This window comes from Mesoplodon densirostris, chromosome 19 (assembly GCF_025265405.1).
Source record: "Mesoplodon densirostris isolate mMesDen1 chromosome 19, mMesDen1 primary haplotype, whole genome shotgun sequence".
Classification (NCBI taxonomy): domain Eukaryota; kingdom Metazoa; phylum Chordata; class Mammalia; order Artiodactyla; family Ziphiidae; genus Mesoplodon; species Mesoplodon densirostris.
This window is the reverse complement of record NC_082679.1, coordinates 34,906,674-34,928,013: the sequence shown is the minus strand read 5'-3', so window position 1 is coordinate 34,928,013 and position 21,340 is coordinate 34,906,674. Positions and strand designations below refer to the sequence as shown.

General features: G+C 35.9%; 1 protein-coding gene across 16 annotated transcripts in view; it reads right to left on the bottom strand.

The window, feature by feature from the left end:
- Positions 1–21,340, bottom strand: part of CHD9 (chromodomain helicase DNA binding protein 9) — a 247,375-nt gene that overhangs the window by 45,955 nt on the left and 180,080 nt on the right. For all 16 annotated transcript variants that reach the window (XM_060084508.1, XM_060084513.1, XM_060084509.1 and 13 more), the window contains 5 exons: positions 11,129–11,239; positions 6,189–6,385; positions 5,522–5,721; positions 909–1,068; positions 381–470 (listed from right to left, as the gene is read on the bottom strand). In XM_060084508.1, coding sequence (XP_059940491.1) covers positions 381–470; positions 909–1,068; positions 5,522–5,721; positions 6,189–6,385; positions 11,129–11,239 — 758 coding nt within the window. The remainder of the gene's footprint in view (positions 1–380; positions 471–908; positions 1,069–5,521; positions 5,722–6,188; positions 6,386–11,128; positions 11,240–21,340) is intronic.

Genomic DNA, 21,340 nt, shown 5'->3' with positions numbered 1-21,340 from the left:
CGTGTGTGGCTGTGGTGGAGAGGAAAGAAGAAGACTGTAGATAAAGGTCAAGGAACTGAGAGACTAAGGTGCTGGATGGATCATATAAGGACGTAAAAGTCAGTCACTGCAGTAAGAGGGAGGAAGGTTAAGTTTTAGATTTGGTAGCAGGAAGCTATTACTAATGCTGATGTTATTATTCTTATGACAACTTTCAGTGACAGAGCCAATGATGAGATTAATAGACGAAAGGCAACAAAATGGCAAGGGTCACTCTAAGTTCGGTAGATTTTTCTTCCTGTGAATTTCACTGAATAAGCATTCACTTAATATACAATTTTCTGGTCATTTAACTTTTGCCTCATTATGTTGTTGAAAAATAAACATGCTATTTAATTTACCTTGCATCAACTCCGTCAAACACTTTCTGACACTCATTTCCAATGACTTCTTGCTTTAGATAATACAGCATTCTTACACGAAGCAAAACTCTAAAAACGAGGGGAAAAAAATCAAAAGACACAAAGACATTAATCAGTAAAGAATATTCATCCATGGGGTTAAAATTAGAAAAGAATTTGTATACAAAATTTTTATAATAAAATAATAATTATTACTTCTGATTAAATAAACCTCTTACTATCATATATATAAAATAGGTTTCTTCAAAATCTTTACAATCATCATTATTTAATATCCAAGTAAGATATAATGAGATCACTTGGAGGCCAGTTTTTTTTTCTCTCTCTGCTGGTGAAAAGTGACGCAAGAGGTACCATGATTTGCTGAAGGATACCCTGATAAGAATAAGATTAGGATTGGTCCTAGACCACATTGTCTCTGTACTCAAAATCAGCATGCTTTACGGCTGTTAATAAATTCAGAAGTAAACTTGCAATGGGTTGTGTTAAAAATACCCTACTACCTACTTATTACAGTGGTGTTTTATATGTTTTTTGTAGCCTTCATCTTGAAGTAGCTGCTCAGGATTGTATTTTCGAAGCCATTCTGCTTTTTGTATATCAAATGAGCTTGTTTGAGTCTTTACTTTCTTCCCTTTTCGACCTCTGGGTACAGGGGCTGACAGGCCTGTTAAAATGAGAAGGACAAATGAAATCAGGGATAATTTGTATAAAGACGTTCAATTTGAAACATTTTTTCAATGGAAGAAATTTCTGGAGACTTTCAGATGTCTGTGTAGGCTATACAGAGATCTTTGAAATATTAATGGTAACAATATAAACTCAATCACAAGATAAGTCCACGATACCACACACATATTAACACAATTTCTGCCAACCACCCAATTTCATATCTCCAATTAATCATTCTGATTACCTCTATGTTGCAAAACATTTTTTTTCCAAATGTAAAAACTGAAAGATCAAACCTTTCCCTCTGCTTTACTTTTTGCTTCCTTAGTTACAAAAACACAAGTTGTGGCCTCTTGATTTTCAAAACTGATTGTTACTAATAACATGGATTAGGTTTTGTGGGGTTCCTGTTTAAGAGAGCTAAATTCATTTGATTTCTTTGACATTTTCGTTGTGAAATATGTCAAAAATAAAAAAAGTATTCCCACTCTTAATCTTAACATATTCCATATTTGGTCAGTTTTTTAAAAAATATTTATTTATTTATTTATTTATTTATTTATGGCTGTGCTGGGTCTTCGTTTCTGTGCGAGGGCTTTCTCTAGTTGTGGCAAGCGGGGGCCACTCTTCTTCGTGGTGCGGGGGCCACTCTTCATCGCGGTGCGCGGGCCTCTCACTGTCGCGGCCTCTCTTGTTGCAGAGCACAGGCTCCAGATGCGCAGGCTCAGTAGTTGTGGCTCACGGGCCCAGTTGCTCCGCGGCATGTGGGATCTTCCCAGACCAGGGCTCGAACCCGTGTCCCCTGCATTGGCAGGCAGATTCCCAACCACTGTGCCACCAGGGAAGCCCTGGTCAGTTTTTTATTAAAGGAAATAATACATAAAGTCCAATTCACTCCTTCCTTCCCAGAGACAGTCACTACCCTGAATTTGATTTTCATTTCATACACGTTTATACTTGTGTGTTGGAAAAATGTTCAGTATTTAAGCTTTCATTACATTATACATGCAATTCTGTAACTTATTTATTATTTTTATTTTTTTCTGAGATTTATAAATACTTGCTGATTCATGGAGGCTCTAATTCATCCATTTTAACTTCTGTGTAAAAATCTATTCTATGACTATATCACCTGCTTATTATTCTTCAACGATGCTGGAGTTGTTTCACTTACAAGTTTTCACAATTACAAATAATACAGTTGCGATTCTTCCTTTCTTGTCTCCTATCTTTCCCCTGCCATATTCTACCAGCTAGGAGTTTTATCACAATGGTAAATAGAAGCACTACGTAGGTTTGTCCCATTTTTCCTTAGGATTTTTGCCTTTATATTTTGATACTATTTTGTTCAGTGCATACAAGTTCATATTTATTGTATCTTCTTTTATAGATTAGTCTTTTTTATTATGTAGTATGCCTTTTTAATCTCAATTAATGCTTCCATCTTAAATTGCACTTTAGTCTATGTTAATAATGCTCTGTATTCTAGTCCTCCTGACCCTTGCTGGTTTGGAAACTAAACAGTGCATATTTAAAAATATACATATTGAAACTTTCCTAATAATATATGGAGATGTTTTATATTTTTAAATTTATCCCTACCATAATTTCCTCAGATTCATCATTTAACCCTATTTACTTTTTCATGTAACTGCATGTTAACTTTTACATGTTAATTTGTAATTTTTAAGAGGTCTGTGCCTTGAATGTTTCTACAGTATTTTAGTCTTTTTTCAAAATCATAGTATATCTGAAGTATCTTTGCAGATATTAATGATATTTTTTAAAAAGTTGTCTTCTCCTTTCATAGTCTTTGTTTCCTACAAGTTCATTTTAGTGGTTTCTTTTTAGTCTCTCTCTCATGTTGGAGACGTTCCTCATATGCCTGATGCCCTTGGTTATTTGCTCATATTTAAGAATGACAGAAAAGTTGATAGGCAGGCTGAATGAGTGGAGCTGACTGTTGACTCTCTGAAGGGTAATCCGGCTGGCTTTTTCCTGTCATTATCTTTAGGTTTTGGTCTGGTCATATTCACCAAGGACAATTCCTTAGTTTTCTTCCTTGAGTATGACACTGTCCAGTATACATATTCATTTAACAGCCATTTAGTAGCTCCATGTTGCAAATACCAATGAAATGCAGACATTCTCTATTTTATCTTCTCCAGAGAATAAACATTCAGTCGGTCTTCACCATGGCTACATGGAGTTGAAAAGGGTATTTAGGGATATGATCCCCCTTTTAAACAACTTTTAATCAAAGCCCCTGTCCTTTATATCCACTCTCAGAGGTCACGGATGTCACAAACTCCTGAAACTTTTAGATAATCTATGAAGCAAATCGGTTGGTTGTTGCCCTTCCCTACTGTTGACCTAAGATTCAGCTCTCTCTGGTTTGTTAAGTTAGTCATCACTAATCTAGTGCTTCTAGGTCCCAAAATTCCTTTTCCAGTCTCTCTACTTTTAAGGGTTTATCCTTATTTATTTTTAAATTATGGAATTAAGCATATACAAAAATAGATGGAATAATATGATGGATCACTGGATCCTATCATCCAACTTCATTAATTATCAATTCATAGCCAATTTGGCTTCATCTATATCCTGTTTGTTCCCCAACCTCCAACACTATTTTGAAATAAATCGAAGACAACCACCACTTCATTAATAAATGTCTGAGTATCTTTTAACATATGTAAAATATAAGGCTTCCTTAAAAACAAAACAAAAATCTACAATACCATCATCAGCCCTAAGAAATGCAATAACACGTACTTAATATTTAGTATTTAAATTTACAATTATCTAATAAAGATAAAAGACAAATTTCTCCTGGGCTGTTTGTTTCAGTCAGGATCCAAATAAGGCCCACACACTGCAACTGGCTGACGACTCATAAACCTCTTTCAGGTTAAAGCAGGGTTTTCAATCTTGGCACTGTTGCTATTTTGAGCTGCACAGTTTTTCACTGTAGGGGCAGCCTGTGCTCTTGTGGCCTCTACAAACTAGATGCCATTAACATGCTCAAAGCTGTGACAACCCAGGGTGGGAGCAACATTGGGGCACAAGATCATGTCTGGTTGTGAACCAATGGTTTATAGATACCCTCCCCATTTCCTCCCCTTCTACTATTTATTTGTTAAACTAAAATTTATACCTGTATAATTTATAAAGCTTAATGCCTTGAATTTTTTCCCTTTATTGACATATAAGTTGGGTTTCAAGGAAGAGTGAAATTATATTTGTGTGAATCTTCCATCTTTACCAGAAATCAGCTCTTCACATTAGTAATTTCATTGCCTCCTATTAAGATAGACCTCCAGTGATCACCCTAATCTAAACTAGGTGCTTTCTGTTGTCCTCAATCTCAGTACTTAGTTTATTTACTTCACAGTACTCATCATAATCTATAATTATTTAGGTAATTTATCTGCTTTCTTATTATGTCTGTCTGCCTGACCAGAATGTAAGGTTCATGAGCTCAGGGATCTTGTCTGTGTTGTTCCTTCTCATCTTCCCAGTACTTTGCACAAGAAGTGCAGAACAGGCACTTTAACAGGTATTTGTTGATTAAATAGAATAAAATTGTAACACCAATTTAAGGGCATAGTAATCTTTTTATCTTTATAGAAAATTCAATTATTTTACGCAAAAAAGAATGTTCATAGGGTTATGGAGCAAATCCTAGTAGGGTTATGGAGCAAATGCTACTTGTATATACCTCTGATGGGACTATAAATTGACACAGCCACGTTTGACAGCAAATTAAAATAGTTATAACAATTTTAAATGTATATACCACAGTGTTCCAAATTTTAATATACATACTAATTGCTGAGGAACTTGTTAAAATGTAGATTCTGATGTAGTAAGTCTGAGGTCTAAGATTCTGCATTTCTAAGAAGCTCCTGGGAGATGCTGATACTGTTAACACACAGACCACATTTTAGGTCCTAAGGACGTATATATGCTGTACCTCAACAATTCAATTTCTTGATATTTACTTTAGTAGAAGATTTATTCCTGTGCACAAGGAGGAACGTAAAAGGATCTTCACTAAAACCTGTTTTTCAATTATCTAAAATTGGAAATATCCTAAATGCCCATCATCGAAGGAGATGCTAAATGAATTAAGAAATATCCATACTATGGACTACTAAGCAGGAGTTTAAAAAATAAAATAGATCTACATGAATACAGATGGGATGACCTCTAAGACATACTATTGGGTCAACAACTTGTAAACAAATACATGTTTGATAACAGTATATAAAGCCCAACCAAACTGATAACACTGGTCTTTTCCAACATGGAACTTGAATTGAGAGTGAAGCTTAAGGGTTCTTTACCATTACCTGAAATGTTGCAATATTTTATAGGGTACTATGTTAAGTGCTACTTACATAACTAAAACTAAATTTAAAACGGAAATAAAAGAATGTTCTTACCTAGATGATTTTGTAGCTCTCGTGTCTGCCCATCTTCAGTTGGAGTAATGAGATCCCATATGAAGCCTTTAATTTTCTCATCTCCTCGGTAGTGAACAAGGCAATAAGCTAAGAGGGCTCGACAAATTATTTCCACATCGTGCTCATTTAGCTGCCTTTTAAAACGGCCGTGAGATAGAATCTCTCTCCATCGGCCCCACCTAGTTAAAAAAAGGTATATTTATATTAAGATTGGGTGAAATTCTAGAGAAAACATAACTCATGGATAAAAGGCCTGAAACCTGCAAAAAACCCACTTTGTCACTGATAGGATTTACCTACTAAAGTTTTTTCCCCCATAGAATAAACTGCAGAGTCATGGTATAGTAATTTCTAGTATATTTTATTCAATAATGGATAAAAACATTATCCATTTTGTGTTACTGAATATATATGCAAATCTAAGAACAACAAGGAGTTTGATATTAGCAATTCATTTATAATATTAAAATTTAAAGGTATCTCATCAATTGCTATTAAGTATATGTTAAATATATAAATGCATGGTACTTAAAAAATACGTTTTATTAATTCTAACAAGATAAAAAGTATATTAGAATATAGTATATGTTTCCCGTAAATTTGTACACCAGACTACTAACAGTAAACATTAAAAATAATATTTTACCCATAAACTAGTAGATTTTTCTCTACTCTAAAGCATTCAGTTCTTCCATAGCCATTCGAACGCTCACAGGGTCTCCGGAGTTTGGGCTTTTCATCTCCTTCACTTTCCGCTTCAGATAATTCAGCCAATTCATCTTTTGTGGCACTGAAGGGTCTTGTTTGCTTCCTAATTCTTGGAGTGTCAATAACCAAGCTGTTCTGTAAAATTTAACAGCTATTACTTGAAGGTCCTTTTATTATTTTGCTTATAACAATATTTTACATTTCAAACCGTACAAACAATAAAATAATTTTATAAAGCCAGAACAAAGAAATTACTAACAGTTCCATTGACCTACCAAATCAACATAAAATTTTTATATTCCTTTAAAATCCTTATTACCATTTGTCATAATTTCGTATTACAATCATGGGATAAAAAAATTTGGTATATGGCTTTATTATTAATATGAAAGTTACTATATTGTGCTTCTACAACAACCATAAACTATATTTTAAACTGAATTTATGCATAATTTTCTTTACCTAATTCATAATGTAATTTGAATTAATACAAATAAATTGTTTAAAATTTTTTTAATATATAATGCTAAAAAGTATATCTTTGTAATCTAAGTTTATCCTAAAGATAAGTCCAAAGGAAGTAAAATATCCAGAAATGGAAATATTGGTCAAAGGGCATAATTATTTTATGGATCTAGAATCATGTTTCAGTGCTTTCCAAAAGACTTACACTAATCTACAACAAGCCAAGTAATAAGTATATGAACCTCACTATGTTCAATGCAGTTCAATTCATTCAAAACAACATAAGTTGACAAACTTTTATCTTTATTGAGCAACTTCTCTAAGTTAGGCACTATATTATGGACTATGACTAAGATAGCTTTCTGCTCATGAGAAATTCACAGTCTTGAGGCTCAGTTTAATGTGTAAACAAATAAATGCTATTCAGGATGCAATATTTTATAAGATGGGTGCCAAAAAAGTCAGAAAGATTTACAAAGTAGTGATACTAGAAAGAGATCTTCAAGAATGAGAAGTAGTTTGCTAGGCATCCAAGGAGGAGATGGCATTATAAGTGAAGAAAACAGTAATGGACCTGAAAAGGTATTCTATGTTCAAGTCCTAGAGCAGGAGAGGGTAAACGCTAGGAGGGGAAGCAGGGACCAGATCACGTAGGTTCTGCTGCCCCACAGTAGTATGAACACAGTGCACTGAACTTAAAGAGGTACATAATGTTAATAGGCCTTAATACTGGTGACATTAACCTTCTCTATTAAGTTTTTCCACTGTAAACTTACTAGTTCTCCTTTTGTAATTAATAAATATTTTGAAAGATATACTTTGAAGATACATAAAAATTCTGTTTCTCCTTAAATTCTACACACTAATTTTAGAATTCATCAATGGGGTGGATTAATTGAGATTTTCTGTTTCTCTTATTCCTTCTACATTTATTAGTTGGCACCTTCTATATAAGAAAGAGTTGATAAGGACCTACTGTGTAACACAGGGAACTACACTCAGTATCTTGTAATAAGCTTAAAAGAATCTGAAAAAAAATTATGTATTTATAACAAACACTTTGTTGTACACCTGAAACTAAAACATCGCAAATCAACCTACTTCAATAAAAATAATTACTTAATTAAAAAAAAGAAAGAGTTGTCCCTTTCCCTGGTCCCAACCTAAAAAAAAAACCAACCATAATTGTATTTTCTCTTGAGTAAATTTTCAAGTGTTTTTTGCCCATAATCTTTTTTTTTTTTTTTTTTTTTTTTTTTGCGGTACGCAGGCCTCTCACTGTTGTGGCCTCTCCCGCTGCGGAGCACAGGCTCCGGATGCGTAGGCTCAGCGGCCATGGCTCACGGGCCCAGCCGCTCCGCTGCATGTGGGATCTTCCCGGACCGGGGCACGAACCCGTGTCCCCTGCATCGGCAGGTGGACTCTCAACCACTGTGCCACCAGGGAAGCCCTGCCCATAATCTTTTAAGGTTTTGATTTATTTCTACTTGTGATCAATTTACATTAGCTTTTATATAATAAAAATATTAACTTTCATATATGCTTCTGCTACAAATAGTCACCAGCAGTCTGATCGCAATTTTATTTTTCCATTACATAATTTTTAGTCATATATTTGAATATGCCAATTATTTCCTTTGTGGTTTGTTTCTAATTTAGAATGCTTTCCCACCAAATATTTGATAAAATAGAAATCTATTTTTACTATTTTTTCATGCTTTGTTTCAAAAATAATTTTTTATCACAAATTGGAGTTTACTTGGTATAGAGTATATTATTAAAATGTTCCCCCAATGCTAACTCAAATTCTAATCATGATTATTAAATAATCCCTTTTTCTCTAATGCTATTTCTTTATTTACATCCTATAATTTGATCTCCTCCTGTTCTTATTCTATTCTTTGCTCTGTATACATTTCTCTCAGTATCATGGTTCCTTTATAATATGTTAATATGCTTTTATGTTTTAACATATAGTAAGTAATGCCAGTCTGTCTTCATGGTACTTCTTGTCAGAAAATTATAAAATTTTTGAAGAGTACAAATTAGAAAACATAACTGCAAAGTACTACATGACTATATGCTTATATAAGTTTATTTATAAAATCCATAACTCCTTAGGATAATCTATAAGGCCCTATTGATATGAGCCATACCTATCACCTCTGACCTAACCTGTCACCACTCTCACTATCCCCCTTCATTCTGACACAATGCCATTTCTATTTCTGGAACACTGTAAGCTTATTTCAAACAATGTCTCACTGCCATTCCCTCTAACTTGAAAGCGTTTATCTCATGTCTTTACACTGTTGGCTGGTTCTCATCATTCAAGTCTCAGAACAGATGTCCCCTCAGAGTGACCTCCCTTGACCACTTTCCCTAATGCTATCTCCACTCCTCCAGGCATTCTCTACCATCTTACCATTTTATTTTCTTCAGTCTCAGAAATTATCTTATATATTTGTTTACTTACCCACCAGAATTTGAAAGCTCTATTGAAGCAGTGCTTCCTCTGTCTTGTTCATTTTAGCCCTAATGTGAGAATGGTACATGGCTCACACTGTGCTCTAGTTGGATCCAGCACAAATGTACGAGTGTCTGTGTATTACCATTATAATATTTTTGAAAAATCATAAACAAACATCACATTGTAAGTATTGTTCTATTTCTTTTCTTTTTTTTTTTTGGTGGTACACGGGCCTCTCACTGTTGTGGCCTCTCCCATTGCGAAGCACAGGCTCTGGACACGCAGGCCCAGCGGCCATGGCTCACGGGCCTAGCTGCTCCGCGGCATGTGGGATCTTCCCAGACCAGGGCACGAACCCGTGTCCCCTGCATCGGCAGGCGGACTCTCAACCACTGCGCCACCAGGGAAGCCTTCTCTCTTTTTAAAGTTAACTGTCTTGTCTTAGAGCTCTATGTGAGTACATAGGGATCTACACGATTATTTTTACTTACTGCATTAGACAGTATAAAAGTACCAATTAGTTTCTAATTTTTTTCTAAAATGAAAAATGTTGCGATGTACATCACTGTACTACATTATCATTGTACATGTGTGATTATTGCTGTAAGACGGATTCCTAAAAGTGGATTTAATACTGTTGAGTATTTATTTTTCCAGGGGAATTTTAGATTTTGTCTGGTTATATGAACAAATTATTAACATTTTGATTGGGGCTGCATTTCTACGTTTATTAACGCAACCTAAAAATGTTTAAAATATGTAGTTTTTCTTCCCAATTGACAAATCTCACAATTAAGTTTGGTAATTCACTTTACTGAAATCATATACGTCCAGTAGGTGTTCCCCTAAGTGTTCTAAATCTTTTTTTCTACTACGAAGTAGACTTCCTCTTCCATATATTTTTCTACTGCTGTTAGTACTGATATTTAAGAAGGCTAAAGAGCATATTTATCTTCTATCAGTTAATTCACTAATTCATCTATTAATTTTATAGTGGTTTGCAAATTCCATTGACTTTTTAAGGTGTATAAACATGCCAATATGAAAATAGTAATATTTTAATAAATATCTCTTTCTACTTTACTTTTTTATAATGTTTCATACAGAATTATACATATTTCCAAAATATATAAAATAATAATTATTATTGGGCAGTGGCATTATTCCTCCTTGTGAAGTTTTACATCTTATAAGGTTATTGATTAAAATAGATCCCACGTATCAATGCTTAATATAAATTTCTTTTAATCATTTAGCAGTTATTTTGGAAGTAGGTAAGGCTCACAAACATTGATTCCTATGAATTATTAGACAGGTAGGTGTCTTTTGAAGTGAACAATTATGTTATTATCAGTTCCATGAATTCTGTGCTAGCTTTTTGGCCCTTTCTTCCTTAACTCCGAGGGATGTTATAAAAGAAAGTTTAAAAATGCCACTTTCTTTATTTTTTAATTTCATAATATTTACTAAGCATAGCTAGATCTATGAACGTAAGTAGGACTGGATCTTAAATTTTTTATAGTTCTTTGTCAGATTTTGAAGATGGCACTTTCTTGACTGCTTTTTTTTCTCCTTTTGTGTTTGACTAGATCATTATTAATGGTATCTGACACCAAAATGACAAAAAAAAAGTTAAAAAGCAAAATAAAAGTAATCCATTATTTGAAGACATTTTAAAAATTAAAAAACATATTATAATTTTAAGAACATAAATACCCTCCAAAATTAAACTTTACCTGTATTACAACCTATCATGACAAATATCAGAAGAATTAAACAGAAGCAGTGCCTGACTCAATGTTATCATTCTACAGCCCTGTATCAATTTATTTATGCAGATAAATTTATTTCAGTAAGTACATAGAGGAACACCTTAAAATATTATAATAATATTACCAAAGTATTCCCACAGGTGATATTTTTAATGGGAAATAAATACTTACTCTACCACTGATGGCATCTATATCTATTTCTGCCTTTTTCGCCCATTTTTGCCAGAAGTTGGGATCATCTAAGGAAATATCTGTTCGATTTCCAGATGCCACAAAACTTGCCTGAAATACATAATGGTAGTTTTTCAAAATGTTTTGAAACTTAGAGGAAAAATCTATCAAAGTATATCTAAAACGTTATCTCTTCACATTTAGTGTGGATAGAATTTGAATGCAACATATACACACATACACTCACAGTACGTTTCAAACTACAACGGTCTGAAACATAGCACAGCATCTGCTTAAGGCAAAAGGCTTAATACCAACACAGGCTGGAGTTTTAGGAGCAAAATTAAAGAAGTTATTATTGTTGTTTCACTTTTAAAATTTGGGTAAGCAGGGATCAAATTTTTTTGGTCAAAAAACCATACAGGATACAAAATTGCATTTTAGATATACTACACAACAACCCAGCAATCCCACTACTGGGCATATACCCTGAGAAAACCATAATTCAAAAAGAGTCATGTACCACAATGTTCACTGAAGCTCTATTTACAATAGCCAGCACATGGAAGCAACCTAAGTGTCCATGGACAGGTGAATGGATAAAGAAGATGTGGCATATATATATACAATGGAATATTACTCAGCCATAAAAAGAAACGAAATTGAGTTATGTAGTGAGGTGGATGGACCTAGAGTCTGTCATAGAGAGTGAAGTAAGTCAGAAAGAGAAAAACAAATACCATATGCTGACACATATATATGGAATCTAAAAAAAAAAAAATGATTCTGAAGAACCTAGGGGCAGGACAGGAATACAGACGCAGATGTAGAGAATGGAGTTGAGGACATGGGGAGGGGGAAGGGTAAGCTGGGACGAAGTGAGAGAGTGGCATGGACATATATACACTACCAAATGTAAAATCAATAGCTAGTGGGAAGCAGCTGCATAGCACAGGGAGATCACCCGGTGCTTTGTGACCACCTAGAGGGGTGGGATAGGGAGGGTAGGAGGGAGATGCAAGAGGGAGGAGATATGGGGATATATGTATATGTGTAGCTGATTCACTTTTTTATAAAGCAGAAACTAACATACCATTGTAAAGCAATTATACTCTGATAAAGATGTTAAAAAAAAAAAAAGAAAGGAAATACTACACGAATAGGGACTTCCCAGGTGGTCCAGTGGTTACGACTCCGCACTCCCAACGCAGGGGGCCTGGGTTCAATCCATGGTGGGGAACTAAGATCCCACATACCGCAGCTAAGCTCGTGCACTGCAACTACTGAGCCCGCACACTTTAGAGCCCTCACGTCACAACTAGAGAAGCCCGTGTGCCGCAACTAGAGAGCCTGTGTGCTACAATGAAGACCCAGTGTAGCCAAAATAAATAATTTAATTAAAAAAAAAAGAAATACTACATGAATATTAAGAAATTAGGTTACAAGAAGAATTTCAAACCTATTTGCCCTAGACAGTTCATTTTCTGGTACTCTCCTACTTTATTTCCATCCCATCTTTACATAGATATGTCTCCTAAAAAATGCAATACAGAATATGAGAAATACAGAAAAATGAGTCACTGCCTATCTTTATTTATTTATTTATTTATTTGCGGTACGTGGGCCTCTCACTGTTGTGGCCTCTCCCTTGCAGAGCACAGGCTCCGGACACGCAGGCTCAGCGGCCATGGCTCATGGGCCCAGCTGCTCTGCGGCATGTGGGATCCTCCCGGACCGGGGCACGAACCCGTGTCCCCCACATTGGCAGGCAGACCCTCAACCACTGCGCCACCAGGGAAGTCCCCTGCCTATCTTTATTTTAAAAACTCTTTTCCTTACAAAAAAAATACTGCATAAGCATTGTAAAAACTTAAGAAATTACAGAGGAATAAAAGAAAATATAAATGATTTATTTTCTTAAACGTTGCAGAAATTATAAAATCTTTTCATTGGACCTAATTTTAGATATTACAGTTCAACACTGTGATTCCTAAATAACCATTATTTGCAACTTAAGTTCCTAAAAATAGATATGCTGCTTCAAAGAAAATTTATCAAAGTGCTTTAAAAAAATGAAATACAGAGTGAAGATATATAATGCTTTAACAAAAGGGCTTGAAAGATGCATGCTAAACTTCTATAAGGATAAATGGAAGGAGCTTCCAGGTGTCCACTCCTCTGGTGAGATGGAGTCGGGAAATGCTCTCCTCAGCTCCTTGCCTGGGTGGGGAAGTCAGGCTGTAGGGCCGGCAGAAATCCTTGTTTGAGGGCCCCACCTAATTCCCCAGTCAGAGTGTTGCAGCTGAGCGGAGCGGCTGCTTGGGACTACTGCTCGGGTGCTGCAGAAAGTCTTCTTGGAATCTGACATGTAATCACTTTGGGACCGTTGGCCAGCTGCTCCTAATCTGGCAACATGAAGGCTCAGACTGTTCCAGTCTCTGAACTGAAGAGAACCAACACTATCAGCATTATCTCTCACCACCATGAATGCAAGGAATTTCAATGAAGAGTATAAGAGGACATATACAAATCCCAGACTGGCATGTGCAAGTTCTGAGGAATGGTGGAAAAACCCAATGTATCTGGGTGACCTTTGGAGACAGCTGAGACAGAGCTACAACAGGGCAGTGGCTGACACCCAACTCATAGCCCAGTTTTGTCAGCCATGTGGCTGACAAGGTCTTGGTTGTCCAGCCGCTCCAAGTGGCTGTCAGCCCTGAGCCTCTGAGGTGGGAGAGCCGAATTCAGGGCACTGGTCCAGCAGAGGCCTCCCGGCCCCACGTAATATCAATTGGTGAGAGCTCTCCCAGAGATCTCCATCTAAACGCTAAAACCCAGCTCCACTCAACGACCAGCAAGGTAAAGTGCTGGAGAACCCATGCCAAACAACTAGCAAAACAGGAACACAACCCCACCCATTAGCAGAGAGGTGGCCTAAAGTCATAATAAGCTCACAGACACCCCAAAACACACCATTGGACACAGTCCTGCCCACCAGGAAGAAAAGATCCAGCCTCATCAACCAGAACACAGGCACCAGTCCCCTCCACCAGGAAGCCTACACAACCCACTGAACCAACCTTACCCACTGGGGGCAGACAACAAAAACAACGGGAACTATGAACCTGCAGGCTGTGAAAAGGAGACCCCAAACGCAGTTAAGTTAAGCAAAATGAGAAGACAGAGAAATAAACAGCAGATGAAGGAGCAAAGTAAAAACCGACCAGACCAAACAAATGAGGAGGAAATAGGCAGTCTACCTGAAAAAGAATTCAGAGTAATGATAGTAAAGATGATCCAACGTCTTGGAAATAGAATGGAGAAAATATGAGAAACGTTTAACAAGGACCTAGAAAAACTAAAGAGCAAACAAACAACAAAATAAATTAAAAATTCTCTAGAAGGGATCAATAGCAGAATAACTGAGGCAGAAGAACAGGTAAGTGACTGCAAAGATAAAATAGTGTAATAACTACCACAAAGTGGAAAAAAGAAAAAAGAGTGAAAAAAATTCAGGACAGTCTCAGAGACCTCTGGGACAACATTAAACGCACCAACATTCGAATTATAGGGGTCCCAGGAGAAGAAGAGAAAAAGGGACTGAGAAAATATTTGAAGAGATTATACATGAAAGCTTCCCTAACATGGGAAAGGAAATAGTCAATCAAGTCCAGGAAGCACAGAGTCCCATATGGGCTAAATCCAAGGAGAAACATGCCAAGACACATATTAATCAAACTATAAAAAATTAAATACAAAGAAAAAATATTAAAAGCAGCAAGTGAAAAGCAACAAATAACATACAAGGGAATCCCCATAGAGTTAACAGCTTATCTTACAGCAGAAACTCTGCAAGCCAGAAGGGTGTGGCAGGACATAATTAAAGTGATGAAAGGGAAAAACCTACAACTAAGATTACTCTACCCAGCAAGGATCTCATTCAGATTCGACGGAGAAATTAAAACCTTTAGAGACAAATAAGAATTCAGCACCACGAAACCAGCTTTACAACAAATGCTAAAGGAACTTCTCTAGGCAGGAAAACAAAGGAGAAGGAAAAGGCCTATAATAACAAACCCAAAACAATTAAGAAAATGGTAATAGGAACATAAATATCGATAATTTCCTTAAATGTATATGGATTAAATGCTCCAACCAAAAGACAGACTGGCTGAATGGATACAAAAACAAGACCTGTATGTGTGCTGTCCACAAGAGACCCACCTAAGACCTAGGGACACATACAGACTGAAAGTGAGGGGATGGAAAAAGATATTCCATGCAAATGGAAACCAAAAGAAAGTTGGAGTAGCAATTCTCTTATCAGACAAAACAGAATTTAAAATAAAGACTATTACAAGAGACAAAGAAGGACACTACCTAATGATCAAGGGATTAATCCAAGAAGAAGATATAACAATTGTAAATATTTATGTACCCAATACAGGAGCACCTCAGTACATAAGGCAAATGTTAACAGCCATAAAAGGGGAAATTGATAGCAACACAGTAATAGTAGGGGACCTTTAACACTCCACTTTCACCAATGGACAGATCATCCAAACTGAAAATAAGTAAGGAAACACAAGCTTTAAATGATACATTAAACAAGATGGACTTAAATGCTAATTAGAGGACGCTCCATCCAAAAACAACAGAATACACTTTCTTCTCAAGTGCTCATGGAACATTTTCCAGGATAGATCATACCTTGGGTCACAAATCAAGCCTTGGTAAATTTAAGAAAACTGAAATCATATCAAGTATCTATTCTGACCACACGTTATAAGACTAGATATAAATTACAGGAAAAAAAGTGTAAAAAACACAAACCCATAGAGGCTAAACAACACACTACTAAATAACCAAGAGATCACTGAAGAAATCAAAGAGGAAATCAAAATATACCTAGAAACAAGTGACAATGAAAACACGACGACCCAAAACCTATGGGATGCAGCAAAAGCAGTTCTAAGAGGGAAGTTTATAGCAATACAATCCTACCTTAAGGAACAAGAAACATCTCAAATAAACAACCAAACCTTATACCTAAAACAATTAGAGAAAGAAGAGCAAAAAACCCCCAAAGTTTGCAGAAGGAAAGAAATCATAAAGATCAGATTAGAAAAAAATGAAAAACAAATGAAGGAAATGATAGTAAACATCAATAAAAGTAAAAGCTGGTTCATTGAGAAGATAAACAAAATTGATAAACCATTCACCAGACTCATCAAGAAAAAAAGGGAGGGCCTCCCTGGTGGCGCAGTGGTTAAGAGTCCGCCTGCCGATGCAGGGGATATGGGTTCGTGCCCCGGTCTGGGAGGATCCCATATGCCACGGAGCGGCTGGGCCCGTGAGCCATGGCCGCTGGGCCTGCGCGTCCGGAGCCTGTGCTCCGCAACGGGAGAGGCCACAACAGTGCGAGGCCCGCATACCGCAAAAAGGAAAAAAAAAAAAAAAAAAAAAAAAAAGAAAAAAGGGAGAAGACTCAGATCAATAGAATTAGAAATGAAAAAAGAGAAGTAACAACTGACACTGCTGAAATACAAAGGATCATCAGAGATTACTGCAAGTAACTATATGCCAATAAAATGGACAACTGAGAAGAAATGGACAAATTCTTAGAAAAGCACAACCTTCTGAGACTGAACAAGGAAAAAATAGGAAATATGAACAGACCAATCACAAGCACTGAAATTGAAACTGTGATTAAAAATCTTACAACAAAAGCCCAAGACCAGATGGTTTCACAGGCGAATTCGATCAAATATTAAGAGAAAAGTTAACACCTATTCTTCTTAAACTCTTCAAAAAAATAGCAGAGGGAGGAACACTCCCAAACTCATTCTACAAGGCCACCATCACCCTGATACCAAAACCAGACAAAGATGTCACAAAGAAAGAAAACTACAGGCCAATATCACTGATGAACATAGATGCCAAAATCTCAACAAAATATTAGCAAACAGAATCCAACAGCACATTAAAAGGATCATACACCCTGATCAAGTGGGGTTTATTCCAGGAAAGCAAGGATTCATCAATATATGCAAATCATCAATGTGATAAACCATGTTAACAAACTGAAGGAGAAAAACCATATGATCATCTCAATAGATGCAGAGAAAGCTTTCGACAAAATTCAACACCCATTTATGATAAAAACCGTCCAGAAAATAGGCTTAGAGGGAACTTACCTCAACATAATAAAGGCCACGTATGACAAACCCACAGCCAACATCGTTCTCAATGAAAAAAAACTGAAACCATTTCCACTAAGATCAGGAACAAGACAAGGTTACCCACTCTCACCACTATCATTCAACATAGTTTTGGAAGTTTTAGCTAAAGCAATCACAGAAGAAAAAGAAATAAAAGGAATCCAAATTGGAAAAGAAGTAAAAGTGTCACTGTTTGCAGATGATATGATACTATACATAGAGAATCCTAAAGATGCTACCAGAAAACTAATAGAGCTAATCAATGAATTTGGTAAAGTAGCAGGATACAATATTAATGCACAGAAACCTCTTGCATTCCTACACACTAATGATGAAAAATCTGAAAGAGAAATTAAGGAAACACTCCCATTTACCACTGCAACAAAAAGAATAAAATATCTACGAATAAACCTACCTAAGGAGACAAAAGACCTGTAGGCAGAAAACTATAAGACACTGATGAAAAAAACTTAAAGATGATACAAACACATGGAGAGATATACCATGTTCTTGGATTGGAAGAATCAACACTGTGAACATGACTATACTACCCAAAGCAATCTACAGATTCAATGCAATCCCGATCAAATTACCAATGGCAGTTTTCACAGAAGTAGAACCAAAAATTTCACAATTTGTATGGAAACACAAAAGACCCCGAACAGCCAAAGCAATCTTGAGAAAGAGAAACTGAACTGGAGGAATCAGGCTCCCGGACTTCAGACTATACTACAAAGCTACAGTAATCAAGACAGTACGGTAGTGGCACAAAAACAGAAATACAGATCAGTGGAACAGGAGAGAAAGCCCAGAGATAAACCTACGCACATGTGGTCACCTTATCTTTGATAAAGGAGGCAAGAATATACAATGGAGAAAAGATATCCTCTTCCTCAAGTGGTGCTTCGAAAACTGGACAGCTACATATAAAAGAATGAAATTAGAACACTACCTAACACCATACACAAAAATAAACTCAAAATGGATTAAAGACCTAAATGTAAGGCCAGACACTATCAAACTCTTAGAGGAAAACATAGGCAGAACACTCTATGATATAAATTACAGCAAGATCCTTTCGACTCAACATCAAAAAAACAAAGCACCCAATCCAAAAATGGGCTGAAGACCTAAACAGACATTTCTCCAAAGAAGGTATACAGATTGCCAACAAACACATGAAAGGGTGCTCAGTATCACTAATCATTAGAGAAATGCAAATCAAAACTACAATCAGGTATCACCTCACACAGATCAGAATGGCCATTATCAAAAAATCTACAAACAATAAATGCTGGAGAGGGTGTGGAGAAAAGGGAACCCTCTTGAACTGTTGGTGGGAATGTACACTGATACAGCCACTATGGAGAAAAGTAAGTAGGTTCCTTAAAAAACTACAAATAGAACTACCATACGACCCAGCAATCCCACTATTGGGCATATACCCTGAGAAAACCATAATTCAAAAAGAGTCATGTACCACAGTGTACTGCAGCTCTATTTACAAAAGTCTGGACATGGAAGCACCCTAAGTGTCCACTGACAGATGAATGGATAAAGAAGATGTGGCACATATATAAAAAGGGATATTACTAAGCCATAAAAAAATGAAACTGAGTTATTTGTAGTGAGGTAGATGGACCTAGAGTCTGTCATACAGAATGAAGTCAGTCAGAAAGAGAAAAACAAATACTGTATGCTAACACATATATATGGAATCTGAAAAAAGAAGAAAAGAAAATGGCCATGAAGAACCTAGGGGCAAGATGGGAATAAAGACACAGATATACTAGAGAATGGACTTGAGGATACAGGGAGGTGGAAGGGTAAGCTGGGACGAAGTGAGAGAGTGGCATGGACATATATACACTACCACATGTAGAATGGATGGCTGGTGGGAAGCAGCTGCATATCATAGGGAGATCAGCTCAGTGCTTTGTGTATGTGGTGGGATAGAGAGCGTGGGAGGGAGATGCAAGAGGGAGGGGATATGGGGATACATGTATACGTATAGCTGATTCATTTTGTTATACAGCAGAAACTAATGCACCATTGTAGAGCAGTTATACTCCAATAAAGGTGTTAAAAAAAAGAAAAAATGGAAGAATATGGCCACATAAAATGATTTTCAAAGGAGAATATAATTAGTGAATGGCTGTAGGATAATGTCTAATTATCTGGGATATAATGAAAGATAAAAATCTTCATTAAAGAACCCATTTCGATGAAATTTTAAAATGCAGAAAATTACACATAGGAAAGGTAATAAAACTATTACAAGCAAAGAAGGCATTTATGACATTCAAGGTAACTGAAAGTTTTAACACTGGGAAATTGATGATATCAGGAATCAGTGTTGGGAATTCCCTGGCGGTCCTGTGGTTAGGACTCTGTGCTCTCACTGCCAAGGGTGTGGGTTCAATCCCTGGTTGGGGAACTAAGATCCCACAAGCCGCCTGGTGTGGCCAAAAAAAGAAAAAAAAGGAATTAGTGTTAATTTTATGTTAAAACGTGATTAATAGTATCATGGTTGTGTTAAAGAAATCTTTATCTTTAGAGGTACAGATGGGAACATTTATAGAAGTGATGATACTGTGTCTGGGGCTTGCTTTAAATTAATATGATATGCAAACTATTATATACAGAATGGATAAACAGCAAGGTTCTACTGTATAGCACAGGGAAGTATATTCAATATCCCATAATAAACCAAAATGGAAAAGGTTATGTGTATACATATATATGTATAACTGAATTATATTACTGTACAGCAGAAATTAACATTGCAAATCAACTATACTTCAATAAAATAAATTAAAAAAAATAAAAGATAAGAAGTAAAATAATATGAAAGATGGGTAGGGTTGTGATGAAAGTTTAGTATGAGTAAATAATTGTTGAAGCTGGGTGATAAATACACAGGTCTCATTATACTATTATGCCTATATTTGTAGTTTGAATGTTTATAAAACATCTAAAAAATTCCTAGGACAGGACTTCTCTGGTGATACAATGTTTAAGACTCTGTGCTTCCACTTCAGGGGGAGTGGGTTCGATCCCTGGTCAGGGAACTAAGATCCCACATGCCACGCAGCATGGCAAAAAAAAAAAAAAAAAAAAAAAATTAAAATAAATAAATAAATAAATAAAGTAAAATGAGTAGGGAAAAAACTAAAATCCTAAATGCTTCTTGCTGAACTTTGCAATGTCTGTTCATGACATTGTTTACCAAGTAATAAATACATTCATTCCCTCATTCTTTTGAGACTGGGTTATTAAAATGCTTGTTTATAGGAAGTATTTAACTATTATAAATGTTTAAAAATATGCATTTTTCTGGCATATTTATGAAACAAGTCACAGAAATAAATGCTTTAACAAAATGAATTTAAATTCCGTTTTTTTGTTTGTTCTAAACTGTAGCTTTATTATTATGAAACTACTAAAAAAGCAATTTTTTATTTCTTTGAAATGATGAGTGTGGTAGGCTGAATAATGGCTTGCAAAGATATTTAGGTCTTAATTTCTGGAACCTTGTGAATGTTAGTTTATATGGCAAAAGAGCCTTGGCAGATGTGCTTAAGTTAAGGATTCTGAAATGGGGAGATTAGCCTATATTATCAAGGCAGGCCCTAAATTCAATCACAACTGTCCTGAATCCAAGAGGAAAGAAGAGGAGATTTCACTACAGAAGAGGAAAAGCCTGTGTGACAGCAGAAGCTGAGACTGGAATAATGTGGTCACAACCAAGAAATGTAGGCACTCTTAAAAGCTGGAAGACATTAGAAACTGATCCTCTCCTAGAGCTTCCAGAAGACATCAGCCCTGCTGACATCTTAATTTTAGCCCTGTAAGATTCATTTTGGAGTTCTGGCACTCAGAAGTATAAAAGAATAAACTTGTGTTGTTTTAAGCCACTAAATTTGTGGTAATTTGTTACAGTGGCAACAGAAAATAATACAGTGAGATACCTCTTAATGACAAACCACAT